The following is a 23,616-nucleotide window of genomic DNA, read 5'->3' as shown; positions in this document are numbered from 1 at the left end:
TTTGTCGCATTTACAGACGGAAAAGAAGAAACAAATAACTTGGTTTGAAAGCGGCAGCGGTGCAGTGGTTTAAGAGTCTGTTTCGAACGGTGGGGTTGCCGGTTCGAGTTCCATCTGCACACTTATTACCCACTAAACATAGCAATAAGGTGTTAAAGTTGCGACAGAAAAGAGGAAAAACGTCAGTCGTTTTTTGAATAAACATTTATGTTCAACCAGCAAGTGATATTTTTCCCTGATCGTCGCGTCTGTCGTGCCTGTAGTCGTCGCAGAGGCTTGTCGTGTTTTAAAGGTGCACTGTGTAACTTTTCTGCTTGTCTCTATACTGTGTATAACTGCTTTTTCACAGTATGACACTAAACTAAACCATGCTGCGATAGAAAACACCTACGATTCAATAAATGAGAGGTTAGAAAGCCCGGCGCGAACGTGAACGACGCGCCAAACGGATTATAAACGGGTTCATAACTTCCTCCTTTCGTGGTTAGAAAATCAGGAAGGCCAAATTAAATCACGTTTTCGGACAATTAACCAAATGAAAACGAGTTTATTTCATTTATTTACACTAGAAATGTTTTGCAGCAGATTCTTGTCCGGTTCATAGTGCACCTTTAAGGAGCTTTAAGGACCTTTAAGAACCTTTAAGAACCTTTAAGAACCTTTAAGAACCTTTAAGGACCTTTAAGAACCTTTAAGAACCTTTAAGGAACTTTAAGAACCTTTAAGAACCTCTAAGAACCTTTAAGGACCTTTAAGAACCTTTAAGGACCTTTAAGGAGCTTTAAGGACCTTTAAGGAGCTTTAAGAACCTTTAAGGAGCTTTAAGGAGCTTTAAGGAGCTTTAAGGAGCTTTAAGGACCTTTAAGGAGCTTTAAGAACCTTTAAGGACCTTTAAGGACCTTTAAGAACCTTTAAGGACTTTTAAGGAGCTTTAAGGACCTTTAAGGAGCTTTAAGAACCTTTAAGGACCTTTAAGGAGCTTTAAGAACCTTTAAGGACCTTTAAGGAGCTTTAAGGACCTTTAAGGAGCTTTAAAAACCTTTAAGGACCTTTAAGGAGCTTTAAAAACCTTTAAGGACCTTTAAGAACCTTTAAGGACCTTTAAGGACCTTTAAGGAGCTTTAAAAACCTTTAAGGAGCTTTAATGAGCTTTAAGGACGCAGGGATATGTAGAGAAACCAGCACGATGCACGAGACAAAGCGACGAGCGCGGTTTTATCCTGGTCTTGTGTGCACAGACTTTCCACAGATTTCCCGCAGACAAAGCAGCGTCCGGAGTCGTGTCTCTTCAGCGCTCTTCTTTCAGCCCGAGTCACACAAATATTGACGTTTGCTTTGGTCGGTCTCTCTGCAAACAGCACCGGGTCGAGAGGAGACGCTGCGGTTTACCCCCGAGTCCTGACCCAATCCGGGCCACGTTTAACTGCTTCCCGTCAACTTTATCCATCTCCTTTTGAATATTTAGGTTTGTTTAGTTGTTGATGACGTATTTGAAGAACAATACGACAACTTTAGTGGAAAAAGAAAGGTTATTTCCTGAAAAAGCCTCCTGAAGTTAAAGGTGCACTCATATTTCTCTTGTAGAGACTCTGGCACCAGTTTGTCTTTGTCTCTATGGAGATGTGATGTGAATGTTCCGCAGTATGACATTAAGCTCCGTGGAGACAAGCAGATGACAGCGAGTTACAGTTACAGTGAATATACGTGTTTTAATTGTATTTTTGGCAATAGGAAGTTAAAAAATCAGTTGAATAAAGGCAAAGTAGATGTGTTTAATGCCACACTGTGAAACATTTCAGGCAAAGCAAGAACACTGCACCAGAAAAGTTACATAGTGCACCTTAAAATATTGATTTTATTGGTGTCATTCATCTACTTTCTTCTGTTGCGGGTGACATATCGAGGACTTTTTATCATTCAAAATATAAAGATAGTTCAAATCCTCTTCATCCACTTAAAGCCCCAGTACGTAACTTTTTACACACACTATGATAAAAGCACGTTTATTTCATTTTGGATGTTTTATTGCACTGAAAAACATGAACTCTTGGCCTTGTTTCTATGGAAATGTTGTTCTTTTAGCTGTAATATTCCACAGTGTGACATTAGACATATCTATACTTATATAGAAGGTTCAGAGGACTGGAGGATATTCTGTTGCCATGGAATCGAGCCATCTCTAGAAAGTTACGCACTGTTGCTTTAAACTACACATAAGTTAATTTGTAGAAAAGTGCCATTTGAAAAGAAATAGTTGAAGGCAAAACAAGTAAATATCTGTTTTTAAGTCTTTTTCGTGGAACTGGAATTATATCCTTAGACTGGTCTTTTAAGTAAGACTCACGTTGAATTAACTTCCTCAATAAACATTTACAAACCTTTCAAACCTCTTGCACTTTATGAACACTTTACCAAACACACTCTAAAAGCAGGTCGTTTCCTCCTTCTTCCGCGATAACCTCAGAGCCTGGTGTCCACCGCATGATTGTGACATTTATCCACCGCGAAACGTGTGGAGTTTAAACTGTAAGACACGTGATCTCACTGTGAATATCAGGCTCGGAAAGTCTCTGTTTAAAGTCTATTCTTACACTTTTGTGAATGAAATGGACGCGGGGATATGCGCCTGTTTGTGGCTTGTGTAACCGTTTGTAGACGCGGCGCGAGGAGGTCCCACTCTGCCACGAAGCTTCAAAAAACATCAGCCCATCTTCGGTCTAAACCAACGTTTTCGAGCCGCGACGCGAGATTCGAACTCCTGAAATCGTGCGGCGGACACCGGGCTTTCGAACGATCGCGAAGCCAATCAAACTTCGGACTCCGGTAGCTTATTCTTCTCGTGCGTTTCCACGTCCTCGGTCAGATTCAGCGACCGTTGCGTTTCCGACCCGATCCCCGAGTCGCTCTGTTGCTGAAACGTGGTGAAAGTCGGCGGCGGCTTGTCCTTCTCGAGGGTGGACCCATTGTCGCCCTTGCTTCGTCTCAGCGACTTGAACAGGAGCGGTCGCATCGATCGGGCGGAAGAGGCGGGGCGGGAGCCGGCCACGGTGCGTTTGTTGACGTGTTCGATGGTCAGCCGGCATTTCAGCACCTGCAGAAACACCCCGCGGAACTGTCGCGAGGAGAGGTTGTAGAGGAACGGGTTGATCACGGAGCTGAGGTAGAAGAACGTGTCGGCGATGGGGTGCAGCGTGACGTAGCTGTGGAAGAACGAGACGGTCCAGCGGGATTTGGGCACGGCGGCCATCATGAGGCGGCGGATCTGGTTCGGGAGCCAGCAGACCATCAGCGAGCCGACGATCAGACCTGGAGGAAGACAGAATGTACCAGGTTAGGATTTGGCGTTTGTTGTAGGAGTTCAACCTGGAGAGACTCAAATGAAGTAGAACGTAGGCCATTCTCAACCCTCGTCACTGATTCCAGGACTTGTACACGACCGGATGGAGTGATTTAGGTCAAGTGTACAAGGGACGTTCTTGGGTGACAAAAAGGATAGAGTGCGCGGCTACAACAGCGTCCGCTCGGCTGATTCTGTCTCTGTCTTTGCTCTGTCTTCTCTCAGTCTCTCCTCTGTCTTTCCTCTGTCCCTCCTCAGTCTCTCCTCTGTCTCTCTTCTGTCTCTCCTCTGTCTTTCCTCTGTCTCTCTTTCCTCTGTCCCTCCTCTGTCTTTCCTCTGTCTCTCCTCCGTCTTTCCTCTGTCTTTCCTCTGTCTCTCCTCTGTCTTTCCTCTGTCTCTCCTCTGTCTTTCCTCCGTCTTTCCTCTGTCTTTCCTCTGTCTTTCCTCTGTCTCTCCTCTGTCTTTCCTCTGTCTCTCCTCTGTCTTTCCTCTGTCTCTCCTCTGTCTTTCCTCTGTCTTTCCTCTGTCTTTCCTCTGTCTCTCCTCTGTCTTTCCTCTGTCTCTCCTCTGTCTTTCCTCTGTCTCTCCTCTGTCTTTCTTCTGTCTCTCCTCCGTCTTTCCTCTGTCTCTCCTCTGTCTTTCCTCTGTCTCTCTTTCTTTCTTCTGTCTTTGCTCTATCTCTGCTCTGTCTCTTCTCTTTCTTTCCACTGTCTTTCCTCTGTTTTTCCTCTGTCTTTTCTCTGTCTTTCCTCCGTCTTTCCTCTGTCTCTCCTCTGTCTTTCCTCTGTCTCTCCTCTGTCTTTCCTCTGTCTTTCCTCTGTCTTTCCTCTGTATACAATTTGCAATTCAGATGCAAGTCCAGTGGAGAAAAAAATGGTCTAAAATTGCGTCCTCAGTTCTAAATGAGAGAAGCGGCAGTTTAATGGAGAGCCTTTTGTCTCCCGGCACAAACAGAACGTGACGTCTTTGAGACCGGCCTCCGAGGAATGATTCATATTGTGCGCTCAGACCTGGACAGGGAACGATGAGAAGCAAAGAGCAGGTCGTGAATTGAATCTTTCCCACAGAGACAAGACACTGGTTGTGGTGAAAACAGAACCTGAAAAGAAAACTTGTGCAAAGGTGGTGCTGGGGTGGAGGAGGGCTGCGAGAGGGGTAATGCGACTGGAGAAAGAAGAGGAGGGTTTGAAATGAGTTGGATGAGGGAGGAGTCTGCAGGCTGATTCTGCCACGCCCACTTTCGCCTCGTTCTGCTCCGTTTGCACTTCCGCTGATTTGGCCTGAGCGGGATTTCCGTGCTTTTTACTGTTTCGAAACGTGAATTAGTTCATTTTAAACTCTTCACAGCTCCTCGTGTGTCGCTCATTCACCTCACGGACCCGAAATAGTCACCGCAACGAGTTTAAAAGCTGTTTTCACTCATCTCTGCGTGTGTGAAAGCAACACGTCGGTTCTAATACCACAACCATGATGTTTGACAGTCCAAACATGTTCCTGAGTGATGAAACACTACAGAAGGAACAGATGTTGTTTTGCTGTATTCTAAAGCCTGTTGAAGCGCACTGTTCAGGTCTGTTTTCAACAGGTGTGAACGACGAGAAAGAACAAGACCAAACATGGAACAGGACCAAAGATGATGATGATTCTGCGAAGCCGGCGTAGAACCAGCGTCGCATTTGAACTTTGACAAAAGCCCGTGTTTCTCCGTCGGGTGCGTTCTCACTCGCTAACAATTTGGCGTCTAAACTAAGACTGAACCCGGAACTATATCTGGACCAAACCGCCACGACTTTAAATCGAGTCAGGACAAAACTGGACTCAAACCAGGACCAAGTGTGGAAAAAACAACACAGAAAAATGTAGTTTTAGAAGGCCATATATTACTTTCCAAAATGATTTTATTTACTTATGAATGCATTATTATTATTATTTTTAATTATTTTTATTCATTCATTATCATTATTTTTATTTTTTATTAATATGTTTATTATATAATGTTATTCATTGAAATACTGGTGTTGTTTTAGGTTTATTTTCTTTTTTTTAATGTAAAATCTATCAATGTTTTTTAGTTTTTTGTTCTTTTAGTTGTCTTTTTTGTGTGTAAATATGTGGTGAAGGTGGAATATTTTAGTTTTTTTGCGACTGTATTGTTATGTTCATTGTTGTAGTTGTTTAATTGAAAAAAAGTTTTTGTACATGTGTGAAAACGAACACAGAATAATTCAACAATAAACACGTGTGGATATGAATACGTTTAATATATGTCGGCTCAGCGTTTCTTCCTCGAGTTTGCTCTTCTCAAATGACTCTAAAGAGCAAGGTAATTTGTTGCTTAATTAGACTCTTGACTCCTGAATAAAAGCCCATTAAAAGGTTACGGCTCTTGACATTCAGATGTGGAAATGTCACCGTCAGGATAAGTGTGTGGTGAGACTAAACTATACAAAACTAGGAGTAGGTAGAAGAACTAATAAAACACTTTTTTCCTTCTGCTTGTTTGGAGGTGTGGCTGAATGTCTAGCACTATCGCTCCGCGGCTAGAAAGTCCCCGTTTCTGCCAGTACGAAAAACTGAACTGAACCAACAAACCAGGACTTTTGAAGTTCAATAAAAAGGGAAAACATTATATTTTGAGTTCATTTAAACGTTCACATTGAAACGCAGATGAACAAAAAGACTGGAAAAGGCCTACGAACTGACAAAGTACAACATGCACAGATCTAAACTCTAGTCAGCAGTTTTTATATTCAGAATTAGACCGGTTATTTTGTTGTTTTTGGGGGGAAATTATGTCTCTTTTAAGATTGCAGCCTTCTTTGCTGGCCGCGATTTCCACTTGACTGTGATTAATCTTGCATCGATTCATCTTTAGGACAATGTGTAAATGTTTTGATGAAGGGCGCCCAAACGTCTTTCATCGATGGGCGAATATCGTGGAACTAGAGGTAAACCAACGTGTCAGTTGGTCGATTCTCTGGCCCGATATTTGCACTTTTTTAGCGACTATTGGCCTTTAAATGTATTAGTACAACCAGCTTCTAAAAACCACACATTTGAACACTTTATTGCATAGAAAGAACTGCACAAAACGGGGCCACGCAGCTCTCTAATCCAGTTTGAAGTCAAAATGAAGCCTGCGTGAATTCAGCCTGGAAGACCTAACTCCACCCAATCTACGTCCACTGCTACACCAGGGCCACACCCGCTCTCCAGCTTCAATCGACGCTCCCAAGTTACTCGGCGAGCACCTCCTCTGCTCCAATCAGCGCCCACTCTGCCCCATTTAAACCTCATGCAGTTGGCTTGACCGCTTCAGACCGTACTGCGAACCACCACCTCCCCTTCACCTCCTCTGCATCCCTCACATCGTCCTCAACATTCTCTCTACCCTCTCCTCACATCTACCACCACCTCCCCTTCTCCTCCTCTGCATCCCTCACATCGTCCTCAACATTCTCTCTACCCTCTCCTCACATCTACCACCACCTCCCCTTCACCTCCTCTGCATCCCTCACATCGTCCTCATCATCCTCTCTACCCTCTCCTCATATCTACCACCACCTCCCCTTCACCTCCTCTGCATCCCTCACATCGTCCTCAACATTCTCTCTACCCTCTCCTCACATCTACCACCACCTCCCCTTCTCCTCCTCTGCATCCCTCACATCGTCCTCAACATTCTCTCTACCCTCTCCTCACATCTACCACCACCTCCCCTTCTCCTCCTCTGCATCCCTCACATCGTCCTCAACATTCTCTCTACCCTCTCCTCATATCTACCACCACCTCCCCTTCACCTCCTCTGCATCCCTCACATCGTCCTCAACATTCTCTCTACCCTCTCCTCACATCTACCACCACCTCCCCTTCTCCTCCTCTGCATCCCTCACATCGTCCTCAACATTCTCTCTACCCTCTCCTCACATCTACCACCACCTCCCCTTCTCCTCCTCTGCATCCCTCACATCGTCCTCAACATTCTCTCTACCCTCTCCTCACATCTACCACCACCTCCCCTTCTCCTCCTCTGCATCCCTCACATCGTCCTCAACATTCTCTCTACCCTCTCCTCACATCTACCACCACCTCCCCTTCTCCTCCTCTGCATCCCTCACATCGTCCTCAACATTCTCTCTACCCTCTCCTCACATCTACCACTACCTCCCCTTCACCTCCTCTGCATCCCTCACATCGTCCTCAACATTCTCTCTACCCTCTCCTCACATCTACCACCACCTCCCCTTCTCCTCCTCTGCATCCCTCACATCGTCCTCATCATCCTCTCTACCGTCCCCATCATCCTCTCGACCCTCTCCAATAATACAGTTAGATTATGCCACGCCCAGGATCGCAACGTCTCCCGCCAGGGTCTGAGCGCCAAAGAACCAACGTAATAAAGCTCACTGAACGTTTTTTTCTGTGTTTGTCTGAGTCTCTCTGGGGGAACTGGTTATTTTATGATTTTTGTTGGAAATCTGCCCTGCATTCTGGCATTAAAAAACAGCCGTGTTTTTCTCTTCGTCCTGATACATATCAATATTGGTAAAAATCCACATCGGTCGCTCTCTAGTTGGAACCAAAGTATAAGACAGACTCTGAGGTTATGACGGAGGAGGTTTTCTAAAAAACATGCAAAGGCAAAACATTATTAGGTCATAGTTTGGATGAGTTTCTTCTCTTGTTGGTGTTTTGTTCTTTCATGTTGTGTCTAAAAACTGGAAAAAATAAGAAGCGATAACACGCACATTCTGTTCGCCGTCCACACGACTCTCAAACGACTCCTTTTTCCCTCGTGAAGAGAGAAACGAAAGTTGAACTAGCACGAACTCCACCTAATCGTTTTACATGAAGGCTTTTTTCAAACACCGCAGTGAACACTTCTGAATAAGCTGAAAAGTCCTGCTGCAGAAACGCTTTGCAAAAAAAAAAAAAAAAGAAGAAAACCAATTTCCCCAAGTTGTTGCTTTAACTTCACCAGAAACTTTTGAGCAAATAACGCGCCATTAAAAAGTTCCCCGAGACATTTTGATATAGATTTGAAAAATACTTAAAAAAACGTCCGTGTACGTTTTACCTGATCGTTCAACACTCTCTGCGCGCTCCGTTTGCATCCGCTTTGACACAATAGTCTAATTTATCCTCTCTCTTCTTTCTGCGAAACCCGTTTTTTGAATTAAATCGTATTCAAAGTGTGTCTCGAGCGCCAACGCCGGTGATTTCCCTCCCGCTGCCGACGAGACAAAGCGAGCGCGTAGTTTCGGGCAGAAATCCTCGGAATGTGACTTTGAATTGATTCGGGAGCTCACAGAGGAAGCTGATTGGTCATTAGGGCGCCTTTAAAAACCTGATCCAGTCACACGGGGATTAAAGGAGTCGATGAGGGGAAGGAACGGAGAGGCTCGTCAAGTGTTTGGAAACACGCGGCGCCGCTCAGAGAATATAATCCTCCAGAGTTTACGTGATGCGGCTTTTCTCTGTGAATCCTGCCTCGCTGTGGAGCCCGAATGTGCTTGAAACGCAGGGAAAACGTGCTGAATGTGCGACTTCCATCACTGTAGACGGTGTTGGTGCCGTCAGCAGTTTGTTAAAGGTGTTTTATTGAGCTTTTAAAGACATGATAAAGCCAGAGAAACAGTTGTTTTTTATGCAATAGTTCATTAAGAAATAGCACTACTAATAATAATGCATTAGTCTTTTTATCAGACTCTTAATGTTGCGAAACCACAGATTTTTTTTATTTGATCCGGATGTTCTGTGACAAATATTGCAATATCAGTCCGATACTGATGCCGATACCGATGAGTTTTGCTTTAAATGTGTTGAAACAGTTTGTCCTTGGCTTGGCTAGCATTATTTTCATTCAAATTCTGCTCAAGCTAAAATGAAAAGTAAATATATGTGAAATGACAACAATGTATGACAAGATTTAGATGTCAATACTTTTCGATACCTCTGTCAGTATCGATATGTTGATATTTGGTATTGACCCGTCCATCACTATGTGTCACTAATTCACTCTGTGGTAAGTTGAGCAGCGACAATTAATCAACTAATTGTACTATAATCGACCATAAAAAATATATACAATTGTAATCATTTTTGGACACAATTTTTGAATAAAAATGTGAACAAAAAATAAGCAATTTCTAATTTTCTTCCCTCATACACTTTATTTGCAAATATTCTCTATCTAGAAGCCTTAAGTCACCATAATTCAACCTTTATTTGGTCAATAATGTAGTCAGTGTGCTCCCTTATTTGTCCATAAACATCATTATCAGACTCTGCAGTGCAAAAATGTGTAAAAGAACATTTATTTTACTTTATAATGCCACTTCATTGGCTTTTGAACCACAGTTTTGTCCTGATAATGTATTTAAAAAGTCTCAATACAACAGAAATCATCATTTGTTGTAAGTTACGTCTTAAGCCACATCTGTTTCCCACCCTTTTGCTTGTCTTTGTCTTTTAGTAGTGGCAGAATAATGACGTATGACTGAATAAAGCAGAGTTTCATGATATAAAACGCATCCCTTTGCCTGGCTCCTTTAGCGCTCTGTGTCTCTGTTTGAAGACAGTCAATCTGAGCTCTTGAGTGGATTTCTGCAGCACAAACAGCGGCTTTGGGACGAGGCACAGCTTTATTTAAGAGCCGAAAGCTAAACACGGAGAAAGGCAATACACGGGGGTGCGGCCCAAGCTCACCGGTTCTCACACGTCCCGAAAACAACGGCTTTCTCACTGCGACTGTAAAAAAACGCGAGAAAACCGAGATTCAAACGATTAAAAAAGGAAAACAAGTTCATCAAGTTTTCAGGAGATCTGCTCTGTTTGGCCCGACTGCAGATTTGGATAACGAGGTTTTCACTTTATCTTGTCTAATCTCTTGTTTAATGCGTGAAATGCTGGTGCGCTCAATTCACGAGGGGCTCCGGCGTTTAATTGGGCTTAAGACGTTGTTTTTCCAGCAAACTCTGCACTTCCAACTCGGCATTATTCAACAGAAACAAACCGCTAGATAAGATAAGATAAGATAAGATATTCCTTTATTGTCCCACATGGGGAAATTTCATTGGTGCAACGCAGGTAGATACAGAGGTAGATACAGAAGAACAGATCACTTATAGGAAGTCTGAAAAACACTTTCAGTAGAAGATCTCCTATAAACAAAAACTCCCATAGACAAAACCCAACAAGGGATGGAGGGGAAAAAATAATAAAGATAAAAATAAATAAATAAATACATAAATACCATTGCATGTGATCCCGACAGTAATTGCACATGAATATGTGTCACGACAGCACATAGATTGCGCATGAATTTCACTGTAATTGCACATGAATTGCACATGAATTCCAACAGCAATTGCACATATGACAGAATTGCACATCAGTATTAGGTTAGGTCAGTATTGTGAGTGTTCAGGACTAACAGTGTTTGTTATAAAGTTATAAACTGTTATAAACTGTTATAAACTAAGTGTTTGTTATAATTCTAAGTATAAAGATGATGAATAAAGCCGATGTAACAGAGTTTAGTCTCGTAAATGAGTACTTTTAGTAATTTTTCCCCATATTAAGCTGTACTTTGAGACAAAATCAGACAAAATCAGACTATCGCGATGTGTTTATCGATCTCGAAAACGGAAGAAAGAGCCTCATGTGTTGCTATTGACTGAGCGTTTGCGACGAGTCAAAATACGGTCTTCAGCCAATGATTTGACGCTTCTCAAACACACAGATATCGTTTCCATGACCACGGGATTCGTCTTTCCACACGGTTGTTCCAGAAATGAGAAGCCGCTCCATCGGTGTCAATGGGTTCTTACCTGGTTACATCAAGGTTAACAAATAAATAAATAAAACACCTGGCATTTCGAGGAAGTTTGAGTGTTTTTCAAGAGCTCATTGGAACCGCTACAAACCGCTAGATGATAAATAAAGCCGAGGTAACAGAGTTTAGTCTGGTAAATGAGTACTTTTAGTCATTTTTCCCCATATTAAGCTGTACTTTGAGACTAAATCAGACTATCGCGCTGTGTTTATCGATCTCGAACCCGTAAGAAAGAGCCTCATGTGTTGCTATTGACAAAATACGGTGCTTCAGATGTGTTTTTCCTTCGTACAAAGAGTCGACGCTGTTTGAAAAGAGCCTCGTCTTCTGCTTTACATGACTTTGAGGACGTGTTTTGTCTCTTTTTGCGCGGTCTCTGGACACAAACCCTGTTGTTGCTGAATGAGCCCGGAGCTTCCCCTTCAGCGGCGCGTCATCTGAGACAAATCCAGATGTGTGTCCCAACAAAGCACAGCAGCTTGTAATACTTCACAGAGTAATTAGTGGTGATAGAGGTAAACCTAGACACAGGATGATCAGTAGTACAATAAAGACATCTTAAAACACTGAGCACGATATATTGGAATATTCTGAAATTGCTTAATGACAGTTTTTTACATTTTTTTTATTTTGGGCTTCATTTGGTGTGTTTCTGTTGTACATATACGGTAAATGATAGTTTTACACCAATCGAGCAGGTATTTGTGGAGAAAACGTTGAAAAATCTGTAGAAAATGACAGGAAGTGACATCACACTAGGGGCACTCATTCCAGTCAGAATGTAAGCATAATTTAAACAAAAGAAACTACTTTTTCAACTCTCTAAACATTATTTCAACAAAATCAAGTCGCTCTCAAATTATTTTTATTTGTCAAATTAAAAAATGGTGACAATAGATGATTGTTTGCCCAGTGTTTGCAGAGTAATTTCCTAGTGTGATGTCATAAAGAACAAACAGGAAGTGAAATTATAAATCTAAAAATGTGCTATTGTGATAATTTTTTTATAATTTTATAGCAAAATTCAAAATATATTTATCTTGACTGCATCTTAGTTCAATGAGTCGAAAACGTAATTATCAATAAGGAAAAAAATGGCAATAACACAAATTTCTCAATTTGTCGGACAATCGGGCCGTATTTGTAAGTGGCAGTTTGTGAAGAGAAGTAGGGAAAAAGTTTTAAAATAAATGAAAGTAAATTTACGAACCAGGATCATCATTTCTCCTGAGAGTTTAAACATTAATTTAGAAAGAGAATAGCACATTTACTTTACTGTGATAAAAGGTAAATATATGATTATATTTGTGTGTTAAAAGTTATCTGCATCATTAGCCTGAGGGGAGGGAAAGGCATGTATTTCTAATAACATGTGTGAAAATGTTGTAGAAGCAGCCGTGAGGAATGTTCCTCCCATCCTGGGGACCAGATGGGTAGAACATTCACCAAGGTTTTTATCTCTAAAGATAATACCAAAGAGTCGTAAAAGACAAGTGCCTTGATGTGAAGCTGACCAATGAGAAATGTGACCCGCCTCCTTTTTATGTGTGATTTTAATATAATGACTTGTAAGAGGGAGGAACGCTGAGAGTGATTTTGGAAAGTCGTTCAGGTTGCTTACAACATCTTGACTCGGCTAAGCCTTCCTCTCCCTTGCAAGCCACGCAAAAGACTGACGTTTCTGTGTCGTTTAATATTCTAAGTTGAATTATGTTCTCTGACTGTTAAGTAATAGCATTGATTCATGTGTAATTTCTTGACATTTTACACACATCAAACTTTAACAATTGTGTAAAATAGACATGTTTTTGAACGTTTTTTACTGTTTGATTGCGACTAACAGTTATGAAATTAATGTCCATGTCCAATAGAAGTACAAATACAAACTAGTGAAAACAAGGCAAGATTATTATCAAATGCTTAAATATAATGGTGTTAAATAATCACATGCACTTAAGGTTCGTAAACATCTTTCACGCAAGTTTTGTTTATCGACTGACAAAAACGCACCATTTCCCTCTGGCCATGAATAAGTCTATCATTTAAAAAACAGTGATATTGAAGCATGTTATTTTCTTTTCCAGAGTTTATGAGCTGGAGGCCTGGTCCCTGGAGTCTCCACAGCCCCAACTGTCAGTCTGAGGAATCTGCCTTCAGCTAACACAGCTCTGGGCCAAAACACTGCCCTATCACCTGCCACTCACCCAACTGAAGCCCGGAGACATGTGCGGGGCGAGGACACCAGCCAGACTCCAGTTTTAACGACACGGTTACTGCCAAGTACTCCAGAAAGGAGCGTTTAAAGCGTTTGAGGGGAAGAAGTTGTTAGCGATAACTGTCAATGATGAGGAGATTGCAAATACCTCAAATAATACTTTTATTTGGAGGAATGTGTATGAAATGTTGATGTTCTTTGTGCTCTTTTTTATATTTGTGTAATAGGGCGACGCATTTCTTTTATATAGTCAAGAAAAAGTATTTAAAAAGGCTGTGAAAAGGCTTTTTTTTAAGTACTGAGTAAACTGTTTGGATGAGTTTATTTCAAAGGACGGACAAAACATTAAATTTGCCATGTTTTTGTTTTTCCAAATCTAGACGAGCAATTGGAGAAAAGTAAATCATACAGGATCTGAATAAGGTTATTTAAGTAAAGAGAGAGACAGACTCTGAAGGACGATAGAGGGAAAGTACGTTTTGTGGCTTAAATTCAAAAGTAGTGGTTCATTTTGAGGAAGAATCATCGTGCGAGGCATTCAAACTTAAACTTTTCAGACAAACAATCACATGAATTGGTCTATTTTCTCAGTCACTAGCGTAAATAATGTATTTCCTCCCCACGATTTTCTTTCAACACATACAAAAGCATGTACAAAATACCAAATAAAAGTCACCACAGAAAGAAATATCACACTATTTCTTCTGCTTCTTCTTTCATCCATGTTGCACACATTTTAACCACATTTTGGTGATAAGAGGGATTTAATCAGTGTCGATCAACGTTGAAGTTTCCGGTTCAACCCAATTGGTCTGCACGAGGCTGCAGGGCATTTTTCCTACTCTCTCATTGGTCACTTTCATCGATGACCCAGAGGAGGCGGAGCTAAACTGGAAGGCGCCTCACATGACCACAGCACAAAGCCTTCTCCAGCTCGTCCCAAACGCTCTCACTGGGGTTCAGATCCGTAGTAGCTTCGTTTCTTAAGCAGATGCCAGTGATTTGACCCTTCTCAAACACACTGACATCGCTTCCATGACCACGGGATTCGTCTTTCGAAATGAGAAGTCGCTCACCGCATCGGTCGGGTTTAAACACTGTTGCAGCTGACAGGTCGTCACCCGTGCGGCAGTCGTCCAGTAGGAGGCTCAGACGTACTGTGTTTGCTCAGTTGAATCCACGGAACATTGAAATAATCTATTAACGGGGCTGAAATTTACCAACAATTTGTACGTTATTTGCTGTACCGATGAGGACAAGTGCGGCTTGTCCTCATCGGTACAGCTTCATGCGTCCGTGAAGTTTATTGTTTTGCGAAAATGTCATTAGCAAAACTGAACAAAAGAGGTCTCGCTGTCAATGGGTTCTTACCTGGTTAGATAAAGGTTAACAAATAAATAAATCAAACACCTGGCATTTCTGGGACGTTCGAGTGTTTTTCAAGCGCTCATTGGAACCGCCCACGATATCGAGGTCGAGCAGAGAATGTCGCACACAAACGCATCTCAAAACACCTCTCAAATGACAAAAATATTAGGATTTTATCTGCACTTTATCTGTGCTTTTAATGCAACGTGTTCCCGTCTTATGAAGCGCGTTGAATTGCCTCGTGTACAAATTGTGCTCTATAAACTACTAACTAATAAACTTGCCTTGCCTAATGCATTTGGGTCAAGTGAAAGTGTCCTTTATCTCCTCCCCCCTCCATTAGCCGGCAAGCCAGCTCTGCACTATCCAAACCACAATGAAGGAACAACTTTATACGGCTAAATAGAAACTGGATGTTGCTTTCATGTTGCGTAAAGCACTTCAAAAACACTCACTAACGTTTGATCTACCAAAAAACTAAAAATGGTTATTCGCTAAAATCAGAAAGAACATCCGATAGAACAGCTCAAATCAATTATGACCGGTTTCACCAGTGTTTCTGTGAAGGGGAAAGGTCTTGAAGCACCAAAACATTGTTAATATTCCCTTCACAAACTGGCTCTCGACTAAGAAGAAGAAAAAAAAACCCTCTACAAGATAATTAACCCGGTGTCCTGTTCGTGTGCGGCCGGCGAAGAGAACGTCCTGTGCTTTTAATTACTCCACAAAGTCACAGCGAACGGGATTAACAGTTAGTCTCCAGTGAAAGCGTTACAAACTGTAAAGAGGACGGAGCCGTGTGGCGTTCTGACCACAGGGTTCAACTGAATCACTCTCTGTTTTAATGATGATGTGTATTTTTTGTGTCATAGATACATGTGAAACGACTGTAAAACTACTGACAAAACTGCACAAATATCACTTTATATCCTTATTTGGAAGGAAAAAGGAGTGAAGGATGCAGTTTGGTTGAGAGAGAAAACCCTTCTTTAAAGCAGAGTAACTTTACTGATAGAGCTCCCCCTGCAGCTCCCTTGGGATAATACACTGTCAGAGAACAGACCAATCTTTATTTTTCTTTTTTTTAATTCAAATGAGACCGTATAATCACACGCAAAAACTTTTAAAATCACAGAAAAAAAGTGTCTTGTGTTGATGTCGGCAAATGTTGCAAGACTGGTTTTCCACGCAGAGACAGCAGGGGGCGACAAAGGACATTTCAAACGCCACGGAAATACAAATTTAACCATCGCAGGGACTTACAAAGCCGTTTAATAAGGTTAATTTTCCTGGTCTAAGTCTAAGATATAACCTCCCCTCAGTCTAGAATAGCCTCATAAAACCTTGGCAGAACTCAAAACAGTCAAATGCTAATGAGCTATTCTTATTCTTTGGAAGATTATAACCTGCACTTTTGTCCTTTTATTTCTCATGAGACACTGACATTTTCTATTGCAGAAGCTGGTAGAGAACAACCCTAAACTATTCTAACAAGATGAGCACATTTCCGGTAATTTCTCTCTTGGGGGAGGACTACTCGCTCAGGACAGTATAAAGTCTTCTCAAACCAGCACCTTCAGATTGAAAATGACGTTTCAATATCAAAAACATTGCCCAGAAACCTTTTTACTGTTGTTCATAAACTTAACCATCCAGTCATAATTGAAGAGATGTTGAACAGGCACGTTGGCAGCGTCAACACAAGTGTCATTACCTCATCTTTAATGACTGGTTCATATTTTATCATCTTCAGTGCAGCTCGTAAATATAAACACACAACTGTGTGTGATGAGTCTGACCCTCCCTCCAGGGGGCAGCGCAGTACACCAACTCAGTGTGATGAGGGGGATGAAGAGGATGAGGAGGGATGAGGAGGGATGAAGAGGATGAGGAGGGATGAGGGGGGATGAAGAGGGATGAGGAGGGATGAGGAGGATGAAGAGGGATGAGGAGGATGAAGAAGGATGAGGAGGGATGAGGAGGGATGAAGAGGGATGAGGAGGGATGAGGAGGATGAAGAAGGATGAGGAGGGATGAGGAGGGATGAAGAGGGATGAGGAGGGATGAGGAGGATGAAGAGGGATGAGGAGGGATGAAGAGGGATGAGGAGGGATGAGGAGGATGAAGAGGGATGAGGAGGGATGAGATGAGATGAGGAGGGATGAGGAGGGATGAGGAGGATGAAGAAGGATGAGGAGGGATGAGGAGGGATGAAGAGGGATGAGGAGGATGAAGAAGGATGAGGAGGGATGAAGAGGGATGAGGAGGGATGAGGAGGATGAAGAGGGATGAGGAGGGATGAAGAGGGATGAGGAGGGATGAGGAGGATGAAGAGGGATGAAGAGGGATGAGGAGGGATGAGGAGGGATGAGGAGGATGAAGAGGGATGAAGAGGGATGAGGAGGGATGAGGAGGATGAAGAGGGATGAAGAGGGATGAGGAGGGATGAAGAGGGATGAGGAGGATGAAGAGGGATGAAGAGGGATGAGGAGGATGAAGAGGGATGAGGAGGATGAAGAGGGATGAGGAGGGATGAGGAGGATGAGGAGGGATGAGGAGGATGAAGAGGGATGAGAAGGATGAAGAGGGATGAGGAGGGATGAGGAGGATGAGGAGGGATGAGGAGGATGAAGAGGGATGAGAAGGGATGAGGAGGATGAAGAGGGATGAAGAGGATGAGGAGGATGAAGAGGGATGAGGAGGGATGAGGAGGATGAAGAGGGATGAAGAGGGATGAGGAGGGATGAAGAGGGATGAGGAGGATGAAGAGGGATGAAGAGGGATGAGGAGGGATGAAGAGGGATGAGGAGGATGAAGAGGGATGAGGAGGGATGAAGAGGGATGAGGAGGATGAAGAGGGATGAAGAGGGATGAGGAGGGATGAAGAGGGATGAGGAGGGATGAAGAGGGATGAGGAGGATGAAGAGGGATGAAGAGGGATGAGGAGGATGAAGAGGGATGAGGAGGGATGAGGAGGATGAAGAGGGATGAGGAGGGATGAGGAGGATGAAGAGGGATGAGGAGGGATGAGGAGGATGAAGAGGGATGAGAAGGGATGAGGAGGATGAAGAGGGATGAAGAGGATGAGGAGGATGAAGAGGGATGGGGAGGGATGAGGAGGATGAAGAGGGATGAGGAGGGATGAAGAGGGATGAAGAGGATGAAGAGGGATGAAGAGGGATGAGGAGGATGAAGAGGGATGAGGAGGATGAAGAGGGATGAGGAGGATGAGGAGGGATGAGGAGGGATGAGGAGGATGAGGAGGGATGAAGAGGGATGAGGAGGATGAAGAGGGATGAAGAGGGATGAGGAGGGATGAAGAGGGATGAAGAGGGATGAGGAGGATGAAGAGGGATGAGGAGGATGAAGAGGGATGAGGAGGGATGAGGAGGATGAAGAGGGATGTGAAGGGATGAGGAGGATGAAGAGGGATGAGGAGGATGAAGAGGGATGAGGAGGGATGAGGAGGATGAAGAGGGATGAAGAGGGATGAGGAGGGATGAAGAGGGATGAGGAGGATGAAGAGGGATGAAGAGGGATGAGGAGGGATGAAGAGGGATGAGGAGGATGAAGAGGGATGAAGAGGGATGAGGAGGATGAAGAGGGATGAGGAGGATGAAGAGGGATGAGGAGGGATGAGGAGGATGAAGAGGGATGAGAAGGGATGAGGAGGATGAAGAGGGATGAAGAGGATGAGGAGGATGAAGAGGGATGAGGAGGGATGAGGAGGATGAAGAGGGATGAAGAGGGATGAGGAGGGATGAGGAGGATGAGGAGGGATGAGGAGGATGAAGAGGGATGAGGAGGGATGAGGAGGATGAAGAGGGATGAGAAGGGATGAGGAGGATGAAGAGGGATGAAGAGGATGAGGAGGATGAAGAGGGATGAGGAGGGATGAGGAGGATGAAGAGGGATGAAGAGGGATGAGGAGGGATGAAGAGGGATGAGGAGAATGAAGAGGGATGAGGAGGATGAAGAGGGATGAGGAGGGATGAAGAGGGATGAGGAGGATGAAGAGGGATGAGGAGGGATGAAGAGGGATGAGGAGGAACGCTCAAGACGAAGAAGAAGAAGAAGAAGAAGAAGAAGAAGAAGAAGAAGAAGAAGAAGAAGAAGACGAAGAAGAAGAAGACGAAGAAGAAGAAGAAGAAGAAGAAGAAGAAGACGAAGAAGAAGAAGACGAAGAAGAAGAAGAAGAAGAAGAAGAAGAAGAAGAAGAAGAAAAGCTGGAGAAGCAGTTAGACGTTAGATCATAGAGTTTGCAAAAGGTTTTCATAAAAGGACTTCTGAATCTACTTTTAAAAACTCGTCTAAAAGTCTTTTACTAAACGCATTTGTTAAATGTCTGAATAAATGATTCAATGAAACCTTTTGTTAAAAGAATAATCGTTAAAAGAACAATACCGTGTCTCAGGGTCCTCCATCGAGACTGCAGTTTAGATAATATAAAGGACTACATTCATCTTACTCACAGCTGAGAGAAGTGTCCGGGCGATCTAAAGATAAAGCTCAGGCTTGATAAATGAAAGAATATTTTAAATAAAGCAAAAACACCCAAAAGATTACAAAGAAAAATGATCTATGGCGCAAAAACCTTGAGGTGCAACAGTCTGGCTCATCACTTAGTCTTCTTGAGCGTCCTCTCTGAGATGACTAACTGTTTATTCTGCTGTGACTGGTGGAGTTCCTGTGCCACAAGGTCACTTAGAGGTCATTTGGCTTAGTCAGAGCACTTACAAAGAGGCTTTAGAGTTAGTGTCTATCCCTATTCACCATCTATCACTCCATCCATCTCTGATTTAGTCCAGTAGGTGCGTTTTACTGCAGAAAAGTATTGGTCCTGTAGAATCACCGGCTTGTTTGGAGTGGACCATTCTGGGCAAAGCGTGAACATCTGTGGAAACATCGGGCGGCAGATCCTCCACATGGTCCACAGAGATTCAGAATAGCTTCTACGGGAGATTCATTAAGTACACTTTTAGGAAACCACTGTGCTGCCAGAATACCTGTCACGACTTAACCAAAAAGGATTCTTAATGCTCAAACTTAGCCTCAGCATCATCCTAAATCGTCCAAAACATCGATCCAATATCTCTGTGTACAGACTTGGAACGACTGGGAGGTAAAACTATCTTTCTTATGGTTATTTCTCGCTGACCGGTGGAATGACAAGACCTCGCTTTCCACAGATTTGTGTTTAGTTTAGGGTCAAGAAGAGCAACGTCTACGCCAGAGCAGGGAGAACGTGTCTAAAGTACATCACTCACGGCGTCCAAACACAAACCCAACCAGCCCATCCACATCGAGGCAACACTATACATAGGCATAAAGACTGGCAGAAACACACAGATAACCCATCACACGTGTGGACGGGAGGAGGGGAACGCTAATTTAATTTAACTATATGTGTTTTTTAAGCTGGACTTCTGATAGTCTAGCCTCTGACTAGCCATGAAGTCATTGTTCGACCAAATAGCTTTAGGGATAAAAGGCAATTGTAGTGAAGCAATAACATAAGATCTATGTCCCCCTTAACACATCTGACTCCTATAGTGTTAGGCCATTGCTAGAGTGCCTAAAAGACATTAAAGCCTGGATGTCTCTGAACTTTTTTAATTTTAATGAAAAAAAGACTTTGGTGGGACTTCTGTGACCCCCATGGTTGACCTGGGTCCTCTAGCCCAGTATCAAAAAACTATCATGAGCAATCTGGGGGTGAAAGTGGACCCAGACCTTAAACTGGACAGTGAAAGTGGACCAGACCTTAAACTGGACAGTGAAAGTGGACCAGACCTTAAACTGGACAGTGAAAGTGGACCAGACCTTAAACTGGACAGTGAAAGTGGAGCCAGACCTTAAACTGGACAGTGAAAGTGGACCAGACCTTAAACTGGACAGTGAAAGTGGACCAGACCTTAAACTGGACAGTGAAAGTGGACCAGACCTTATACTGGACAGCCAGATAAAAGCTGTGGTGAAGTCCAGCTTCTTCCAGTTGAGGCAGCTGGCAAAAATAAAACCAGTCCTTCAGAGACAGCAGTTTGAAACCGTAATCCACGCCTTTGTCACCACTCGGCTGGATTACTGCAATGCTCTCTATCTGGGGGTTAGTGGGTCTATCTGGGGGTTAGTGGGTCTATATGGGGGTTAGTGGGTCTATATGGGGGTTAGTGGGTCTATATGGGGGTTAGTGGGTCCTCAATTGCTCGTCTCCAACTGGTCCAAAATGCTGCTGCCCGTCTTTTAACTGGAACAAGAAAATATGAGCACATTTCGCCTATTTTAGCTTCACTCCACTGGCTGCCCGTTCATTTTAGGATTCATTTAAAAACTCTTTTATTTACTTTTAAAGCCTTAAATGGTCTTGCCCCTCCTGACCTCTCCGAGCTGCTACACCCCTACACTCCCAGCCGTTCCCTCAGGTCAGCTGACCAGCTACTCCTGGCAGTGCCACGGGCTAAAGGTCAGAGGTGAACGAGCCTTTGCAGTGGCAGCTCCAAAACTGTGGAACAAAGTGCCACTCCCCATAAGAAAAGCCTCCTCACTGCCTCTTTTTAAATCGCTTCTAAAAACTCATCTGTTTTCTCTGGCTTTTAACTCCATGTAGTGTGTGGATTGTATGTTTTATATGTGTTGTTGGGGCAGCAACTTTTATTTATTTTATTTTGTTTATTTTTATTCCATTGATTTTAGTGTGTTTGTTTGATATAATTTATTATATTTATCTTATTTTATTACTTTTATCCTATTTATGCCTCTGTAATCTTTTACCTGCTGTGAAGCACTTTGGAACCCTCTGGTTGTATAAATTGTGCTATATAAATAAAATGGATTGGATTGGATAAAATACACAAAAAACAAGGATATTTGACAAAGGCTTGGCCCAAATATACAGTAAGTATCCGTACGATCCAAAATTATACTGTGCATGACTTTCCACGTTAACGTTGAAACTCGGAATTTTGCTTGTCGAGTTTTCAAAGATGAGACCGAAAGAGATTTGTGGCGAGATGTTCGAGCAAGTTTGTATTTCGTCTACACTTTTAGTAAGAAATGCACGTCAAGTTTTATAAATGAGACCCCTGGACACTGGAGGCAAGGCAGATGAAATGGCAGAAATGACAGAAAGCATTTCTAGTCATGGGAAAATGGATTGAACCAGCAATTTTGTTACTGAGGAAAGTGAGCTACAACCTTTATTTAGGTTGCTCTACCATTGTAACCAAAGTTAAGCTATAGGAGCTCTGTGTAACTTTGCCACCGACTTATCTCCATGAAGATGTTATTGCTGTGCCTGGATTGTTCCACAGTATGGCATTAAATTCATCCATCTTGTATTCATTCAATAACATCCCTAAAAAAACATCGTAGGCTCTTATCGCCGCAGATCAGACCTGTAACTTGGCCTGGTGGCGTTACCTTCTTGTTTCCATGGAGATAAGTTTAATGCCATTCTGTGGAACATTCTGAACATCAAAACAGTTACACAGTCCACCTTAAACACACACTTTCCCACCAAGTATGGGCTCCCAAAAACATTTAGATAAAGTTTTGACTTACCCAGAAAAATGATGGTCTGCTTCCGGGCCATTTTCACTTTGGGACTTTCGTGTTTCCCGTTGGCGTCACTGCCCGCGGCGCCCATCGGCCTCGTCAAGACCAGGATCATGGCCCGGCACATGAACGCCACGCCGACGAGCACGATCATGTACACCAGGAACGCGACGAAGATGCTGACTCGGAACATCACCCACTTGTCCCGCAAGTTCGTGCAAAAGGTCAGATTCTGAGCGGGCATGTCCTGGCGAACCGGGATGTGGCCCTGCGTCCCCGTGGCGACCAGCAGCGGCAGAGCCACCAGCACGGACACCAACCAGGCGAACGTGATCAGCCCCGACGTCCTTTTCCCGCCCAGCGCCTTGAACTTGAACGGATGGCAGATGGCGACGTAGCGCTCGAAGCTGAGCGTTGCCACGTTCAAGATCGTGGCGTAGCTGCACGCTTCGAACAGGAAGTTGTAGATCTTGCACGACGCGTTGCCGGACGTGGAGGAGAACGGAAACCAAATTGCGCTGAACAACTCCACCGGCATCCCGATCAGCAGCACGAGCAAGTCGGAGCACGCTAGGCTAACCATGTGGTCCGTGACGTTCTTCTGCAAGTATCCGTTCCGCTTCAGCACATGCGCAACTCGAATCGTTATTGAATTACCCAAGATACCGGTCACCAAAATGAGGCAGTACAAAATGGTCAGAAAAACCTTTACTGCATAATTCGGCTCCAGTTCGCTCCAATCTTTCTCCTCGGCGATTTCGAATTCTTCCACGTCTTCGCTCATTGTGGACATTTGGCGAGCGGTGATTTACCCGCTATTGATCGAGTCGTTATCAGCTCGGTTTCAGATTACGTCCAAAAAAAACCTCCGCTAGAAAAGACCAAACTTCCTCCTGGAAACTTCAGATTCCACCCGTCGATTGCTGAATCCAACTTTTCTTAACATCCGCGCAGCTCCGTTTTGGTAAAATCATTGCGAATTTGTCTCGTTTCTCGCGCAAAGTCCCGAAAGTCTGGTAGTTTCAACTTGCTCTGACCAGAGTGCGAGCCAACAGGCAGTTTCTCTCCTCCCACTGACAAAGGCAAGGCAGTTAAACATTAAACACAAGCCCAGGCAGCGCGACTCATGCGTTTCTTATCTTCATTAATAACAACGTGTTCCGCCTACTCATAAAAAGCTTTAGATAAACCCGCTTTAATAGTCCGATTGTCTGACGGCTGTTTGTAGTTCATTTAGACTTCGGTCGTTATTAGGATAAATGGAAGGTTTGTCCCAGATACCAATTTAAAAGAATTGAAACAGAA

General features: G+C 43.4%; 1 protein-coding gene across 1 annotated transcript; it reads right to left on the bottom strand.

Annotated features, from left to right (window-relative positions):
- Positions 1–2,806: 2,806 nt before the first annotated feature.
- On the bottom strand, positions 2,807–23,166 carry gpr39 (G protein-coupled receptor 39). The gene is made up of 2 exons (XM_072445207.1): positions 22,318–23,166; positions 2,807–3,306 (listed from the first exon to the last, which is right to left on the bottom strand). The coding sequence occupies exons 1-2, from the start codon at positions 23,102–23,104 to the stop codon at positions 2,807–2,809; spliced, it is 1,287 nt and encodes a 428-aa protein (XP_072301308.1). The 5' UTR covers positions 23,105–23,166.
- Between the last annotated feature and the right edge of the window lie 450 nt (positions 23,167–23,616).

The sequence above is a fragment of the Eucyclogobius newberryi genome, unplaced genomic scaffold (assembly GCF_026437365.1).
Source record: "Eucyclogobius newberryi isolate DKJ021-1_F unplaced genomic scaffold, fEucNew1.0.hap1 SCAF_14, whole genome shotgun sequence".
Lineage (NCBI taxonomy): Eukaryota > Metazoa > Chordata > Actinopteri > Gobiiformes > Gobiidae > Eucyclogobius > Eucyclogobius newberryi.
Note: the sequence above shows the minus strand (reverse complement) of the source record. Positions and strands in the feature narration are given on the sequence as shown.

What these genes read in the sequence shown, in the direction of transcription:
- gpr39 (XM_072445207.1), bottom strand. Translation starts at nt 23,104, where the DNA reads ATGTCCACAATGAGCGAAGACGTGGAAGAATTCGAAATCGCCGAGGAG. An exon ending in GCAGACCATCATTTTTCTGG is followed by an intron (nt 3,307 to 22,317) that starts GTAAGTCAAAAC and finishes GTCTTCCTCCAG; the next exon opens with GTCTGATCGTCGGCTCGCTG.